The sequence below is a fragment of the Galeopterus variegatus genome, unplaced genomic scaffold (assembly GCF_000696425.1).
Source record: "Galeopterus variegatus unplaced genomic scaffold, G_variegatus-3.0.2 Scaffold3897, whole genome shotgun sequence".
In the NCBI taxonomy this organism is placed as follows: Eukaryota; Metazoa; Chordata; class Mammalia; order Dermoptera; family Cynocephalidae; genus Galeopterus; species Galeopterus variegatus.
Window position 1 is genome coordinate 177,693 of NW_007730008.1, and position 6,882 is coordinate 184,574.

Genomic DNA, 6,882 nt, shown 5'->3' on the forward strand with positions numbered 1-6,882 from the left:
CGAGGGGGGGGGGAGGATGCATTAGGTGGGATTTCTTGATTGGTTTGTCTGATGGTTTGCTTTTCCTACTCACTTGTGTGTTTTGTATGTGGAGCCATCCAACTTTTGAGGGAACTGTATGATACAGGGCGAAAGGTCAAATACCTGATCCCTATGCTTAGTTCTGTTTTTTCCACATGTAGATAAATTTGCTACTTTAGTTTTTAGTTGTGGGATGAATCACTGAGGGTATCTGTAGAGGAAGTTAAGAATTGAAATACCCAGGAGTGGGTGTTAGTATGTAAATGGTGAACAGAATTCATGCTGAAGTCCTCCCAACTAAGCCATAAGCATAACATGACATAACTTGCTATTATTAGTGTATTTACTAGGGCTGTCATAACAAAGTACCACAGTTTGTGTGGTTTAAACAATAGAAATTAATTTTCTTACAGTTCTGGAGACCGGATATCCAAGTAAGGTCAAGGCATTGGCAGGATTGGGTTCTTCTGAGGGCTCTCTCCTTGGCTTGCAGATAGCCATCGTCTTGCTGTCCCTTCACAGTGATCCTGGCCCCTAGTGTGTTTCTCTCATGACACCTGTCATTGCATTGTGGCCCCACTGTAGGGGCCTCATTGTAATTTAATCACCTCTTTAAAGACCTTATGTCCGAATACAGTTACATTCTAAGGTACTGGGGGGTTAGGCTTCAACATTTGAATTTTGGGGGTAGAGACACAATTCAGCTCACAACAACCATCTACATTATAATGGAAATATGCCACTTGTTTTAATACCTGGAAATAGAAGGAAGACAGACTGGGGAGGAGTTGGGAGGGAATGACAGCTTGCTATAAAAGCTTCAGTTCCTATATGTTTAAAACAGTATTTTCTGGTCACTTTTGTTTGCTTAAGACCATTGTGATGCCATCGTCTTCTAGGATGCTGTTTGTAGTCAATGACACGGACAGTAACAGTTACCCAAGGAAATAAAGTTAAAGCACGCAACTTAACAGTACTTTACACATTTAATTGATGGATAAATTAAGAAAGTTTTACTTCTCAGTAACCTATAATCCGTAACCTTCCTGGCTGGTGAAGATTCACTGAATTTGTCAGCCTCCTTGGCTTTTTCTTTTACCTTACCTCAACTCACTCATTTCACATCCTCTTGCTTCTCCATGTAGCCCTTAGTCATGCCCTTGATGTGCGTGCTTGTTTATTCATGTGGATGGAGCTTCCTTGTCTTACCCACTGTCTATGGAACACCAACATGGTGCTACTTGTGTGCCCTGCTAGACTATGAGCATTGTGATGGCAATGACCTAATTTTTAGGTGTCTTACACAGCACCTGTCACATTCGAGACAGATCGTAAGTTTCTTAGTCCATTTTTTGCTATAAGAAAATGCCTGAGGGCTGGCCAGTTAGCTGTTTAGTTAGAGTATGGTGTTGTAACACCAAGGTCAAGGGTTCAGATCCTCGTATTGGCCAGCTGTCAAAAAAAAAAAAAGAAAGAAAATGCCTGAAACTCGATAATTTCAGAGAGAAAGAGAGAGAGGCAAAAAGAGGTCTGAACTCGTCTTTTTATAAGAAACCACTCCTGTGATAATGAAATAACTCCGTCTATAATGGCATTAATTTATTCATGAGGGCAGTGCCCTCATGAATTAAACACTTCTTAAAGATCCTACCTCCCAACACCTCTGCACTGGGGATCAAGTTTACAAACACATGAACTTTGAGGGACACAAACTATAGCAGTAGGCCTACCAGAAACACTTGATTGTATGAATGATGGTCAGGTGTGGCTGCCACATGTGGAAAGTTAAAATTTCTCTACATGGCTCTTATCATGCACAGTAATAGCTAATAGCTACAAAGAACATGCTTGGTGCCAGGCACAGTTCTAAGCACTTTAACTTTTTTTTTTTGATGATTGGCTGGTATATGGAACTGAACCCTTGACCTTGGTTTTTACAAGGCTATGTTCTAACCAAGTACTTTATACACATTAGCTCATTTAAATCTCTCAACAACCCCTTCGTTATCATTATCTCCATTTTACAGATGAAGAAATTGAGGCCTATTGATGTTGATTAATTTCTCTAGGGTCATACAGTTGAGAGGTGAAAGGGCCAGGACAAGAACTTCAGAGTCTGACATATGAACCCAATTCCTATCATACTCTCTACACTCCCACATAATTATTTCATTTGTGTTCTAAACATTCAAAGTTAATACTCTCCTAATTATCTTTCATTTTTATTTTTGTTATTTTTTTCAGTTTAGTTTTTTCTCTTTAAAAAATTAAAAAATATATTTTTTGGTCTTTTCCTTTTTAATTTTTTTTTTTTTTTTTTTTCTTTTTTCGTGTCCGGCAACGGATCACAACCTTCAGTGTCGCGCCCGTACCGGACCGGGACCGGCAATAGGATCGCAACCCTCGGTGTTGCACCCGCACCTCGCTCAGCCAGTGAGCGGGAACCGGTCTGTATGTGGGATCCAAACCCTCGTTGGGAGCGTCACCGCTCTCTCAAGTGGCGCACTGTAGCAGTGCGCCACCGGGCCGGCCCCTTAATTTTTTAATTTTATTTTATTTTTCCTTTTTGTCTTTTTTACTGACCGGTAACGGGATCGCAACCCTCGGTGTCGCGCCCATACCGGGGACCGGCAATGGGATCGCAACCCTCGGTGTTCCGCACCGCGCTCAGCCAGTGAGCGGGAACCGGTCTCCACTTGGGATCCGAACCCTCAGCGGGAGCGCCGCTGCGCTCCCAAGCCGCGCACTCTCCAGTGCGCCACCAGGCTGGCCCCAATTTATTTTATTTTATTTTTTAATATTACTTCCCAGTAGTCATCAATTTTCTGTCCTGCGAATTGGTGATAAATATATTCAGTTCTTTGATTTCAATAATAATGTTGAGGATAGACATGAATCTCATAGAATTTTAGTAATTGTTCCCCTAATCTTCTTCATTATTAGTGAAGGTGGGCAGATTTCCAAATGTGAAAGAATCTGAGAGAGAAGCTCGGAGAACAGAGAAAAGGGGCCACCGGTCCCGTCCCCCCCCACCCCCCCGCTTCCCTGCACGCGCTCTCCAGCCGTGGCCTCCCGCCTGTCGCGGTTACCCCGGCCTCTCCCTCTGTACCCGGTGATGGGATCAAAGCGCTGAGCGAGGCCCTGCCTGGGCAGCCACGCGGCGGTGACAGGAGCGCGGCTGAGACGTAAGGGCCCCTCGCCCTCTTACCTCTTGCCCGCTCTCCAACTTGCCTCCGCCGAGGCTGTTCCGCAGCGGCCGCAGCGCGCGCGCGGCCCACACTTGCCTCCTTTCAGCACCCCGGTCCTGGCGCTGCCTGGAGGCGGCTGCACTTGGGGATCATGGCTCAAGTAGCAGTGTCCACGCTGCCTGTTGAAGATGAGTCCTCAGAGAGCAGGATGGTGGTGACATTCCTCATGTCTGCTCTTGAGTCCATGTGTAAAGAACTGGCCAAGTCCAAGGCAGAAGTGGCCTGCATTGCAGTATATGAAACAGATGTGTTTGTTGTTGGAACCGAAAGAGGACGTGCTTTTGTCAATACCAGAAAGGATTTTCAAAAAGATTTCGTAAAATACTGTGTTGAAGAAGAAGAAAAGGCTGCAGAGATGCATAAAATGAAATCTACAATCCCGGCGAATCGGAGGAGTGTAGATGCTGTAGAAATTTAAACACTCAGAAAAACAGTTGAGGACTGTTTCTGCTTTTGCTATGGGAAAGCTTTAGGCAAATCCACAGTGGTACCCATTCCATATGAGAAGATGCTACGAGACCAGGGGGCTGTGGTAGTGCAGGGGCTTCCAGAAGGAGTTACCTTTAAACACCCTGAGAATTATGATCTTGTAACCCTGAAATGGATTTTGGAGAACAAAGCAGGGATTTCATTTATCATTAAGAGATCTTTCCTAGAGCCAAAGAAGCACCTTGGTGGTTGTGTGATGGTAACAGATGCTGAAAGGTCAATACTATCCCAAGGCGGAAGTTGTGGCCCCATCAAAGTGAAAACTGAACCCACAGAGGATTCTGGCATTTCCCTGGAAATGGCAGCTGTGACAGTAAAGGAAGAATCAGAAGATCCTGATTACTATCAATATAATATTCAAGGAAGCCATCATTCTTCAGAGGGCAATGAAGGAACAGAAATGGAAGTACCAGCAGAAGATTCTACTCAACATGTCCCTTCAGAAACAAGTGAGGACCCTGACGTTGAGGTGACTATTGAAGATGATGATTATTCTCCACCTACCAAGAGACCAAAGAGCAGTGAGCCACCGCAGCCACCAGTTACAGAACCTGCCAATGCTGGAAAACGAAAAGTGAGGGAGTTCAACCTTGAGAAATGGAATGCTCGAATTACTGATCTACGTAAACAAGTGGAAGAGTTGTTTGGAAGAAAATATGCTCAAGCTATAAAAGCCAAAGGCCCAGTGACGATCCCATATCCACTTTTCCAGTCTCATGTTGAGGATCTTTATGTAGAAGGACTTCCTGAAGGAATTCCTTTTAGAAGACCGTCTACTTATGGAATTCCTCGCCTTGAGAGGATATTACTTGCCAAGGAAAGGATTCATTTTGTGATTAAGAAACATGAACTTCTGAATTCAATACGTGAAGATTTACAGCTTGATAAACCAGCTTCAGGAGTAAAGAAGAGTGGTATGCCAGAATTACTAAATTAAGAAAAATGGTAGATCAGCTTTTCTGCAAAAAATTTGTTGAAGCCTTGGGGAGCACTGAAGCCAAGGCTGTACCGTACCAGAAATTTGAGGCACATCCTAATGATCTCTATGTTGAAGGACTACCAGAAAACATTCCTTTTAGAAGTCCCTCATGGTACGGAATACCAAGGCTGGAAAAAATCATTCAAGTCGGCAATCGAATCAAATTTGTTATTAAAGACCAGAACTTCTGACTCACAGTACAACTGAAGTTACTCAGCCGAGAACAAATACACCAGTCAAAGAAGTTTGGAATGTCAGAATTACCAAGCTACAGAAGCAAGTGGAAGAGATTTTTAATTTGAAATTTGCTCAAGCTCTTGGACTTATTGAGGCAGTAAAAGTACCATATCCTGTGTTCGAATCAAATCCCGAGTTCCTTTATGTAGAAGGCTTGCCAGAAGGAATTCCCTTTCGAAGCCCTACCTGGTTTGGAATTCCGCAACTTGAAAGGATTGTCCGTGGGAGTAATAAAATCAAGTTTGTTGTTAAAAAACCTGAACTAGTTGTTTCCTACTTGCCTCCTGGAATGGCTAGTAAAATAAACACTAAAGCATTGCAGTCTCCAAAAAGACCACGAAGCCCTGGGAGTAATTCAAAGGTTCCTGAAATTGAGGTCACTGTCGAAGGTCCTAATAACAACAGTCCTCAAACCTCAACCGTTCGAACCCCTACCCAGACTAATGGTTCTAATGTTCCCTTCAAGCCTCGAGGGAGAGAATTTTCCTTTGAGGCCTGGAATGCCAAAATCACGGACGTAAAACAGAAAGTTGAAAATCTTTTCAATGAAAAATGCGGCGAAGCTCTTGGCCTTAAACAGGCTGTGAAAGTGCCATTTGCATTATTTGAATCTTTCCCAGAAGATTTTTATGTGGAAGGCCTACCTGAGGGTGTGCCATTCCGAAGACCATCCACTTTCGGCATTCCGAGGCTGGAGAAGATACTCAGAAACAAGGCCAAAATTAAGTTCATTATTAAAAAGCCTGAAATGTTTGAGACGGCAATTAAGGAAAGCACCTCCTCTAAGAGCCCTCCAAGAAAAATAAATTCATCACCCAGTGTTAATACTACTGCATCAGGTGTTGAAGATCTTAACATCATTCAGGTGACAATTCCAGATGATGATAAAGACAGACTGTCAAAAGTTGAAAAAGCTAGACAGGTAAGAGAACAAGTGAATGACCTCTTCAGTCGAAAATTTGGTGAAGCTATTGGGATGGGTTTTCCCGTGAAAGTTCCCTACAGGAAAATCACAATCAACCCTGGCTGTGTGGTGGTTGATGGCATGCCCCCTGGGATATCATTCAAAGCCCCTAGTTACCTGGAAATTAGCTCCATGAGAAGGATCTTAGATTCTGCTGAGTTTATCAAATTCACAGTCATTAGACCATTTCCAGGACTTGTGATTAATAACCAATTGGTTGATCAGAATGAGTCAGAAGGCCCAGTGATATAAGAATCAGCTGAGCCAAGCCAGTTGGAGGTTCCAGTGACAGAAGAAATAAAAGAGACTGATGGAAGCTCTCAGATCAAGCAAGAACCAGACCCCACGTGGTAGACCTGCTCCCTCCCAGGCTTAAAGTATCAGTGGTTGAGAAGAGCTTTTTGGACCTGTTACCGCCCCAAGCTGTGTAATATACTTGTATAACAGAAATACCTTCTATACAAACCTTTTTTTCTACTTTTAGATAGAAATGTCTACTTTTTCAGCAGTTCTGTGAATTGAATTAAAGAGCAGAGTGACTGTAGATGTGGAATGGCTGGTTTACTTTGGAATGTATTATAAAGATTTTACAGCAATGCTGGAAAAATGACAGGGAAAACGACAGGGATGAATCTCATCGGATTTTTTACATATTCGGCAGAGCCTTCAGCTGTGGTGTTTATTTTCCAATCAAGTGAGGATATCTCCTACTAGAACATCTCAGCTTCTGCAGTTTAGAAAATTCCTGTGATAGTTCAGTTCTTTAGGTTTTCTATTTGAAAAATCATTTAAATGATCCTTTGTTCACATCTCTCCTTAATGACTGAGTGAACAATTAGTATCTGTATATTTGACTAAACCTTTTCCTAAGCTATCTATCATGGTTCATATGTTTTTTATCATAATTAAAAGAAAAACCCTCTGGATCACCTAAGAGTCAGAGG

The 6,882-nt window shown here is 42.8% G+C and overlaps 1 protein-coding gene across 1 annotated transcript; it reads left to right on the plus strand.

The window, feature by feature from the left end:
- The first annotated feature begins 3,360 nt into the window (after positions 1-3,360).
- On the plus strand, positions 3,361-6,484 carry LOC103601827 (general transcription factor II-I-like). Its single transcript, XM_008586241.1, is given in 4 exon segments — positions 3,361-4,177; positions 4,241-4,657; positions 4,660-4,908; positions 4,911-6,484. Coding segments are annotated over 4 exon segments (2,865 nt in total). The 3' UTR covers positions 6,293-6,484.
- Positions 6,485-6,882: the final 398 nt, after the last annotated feature.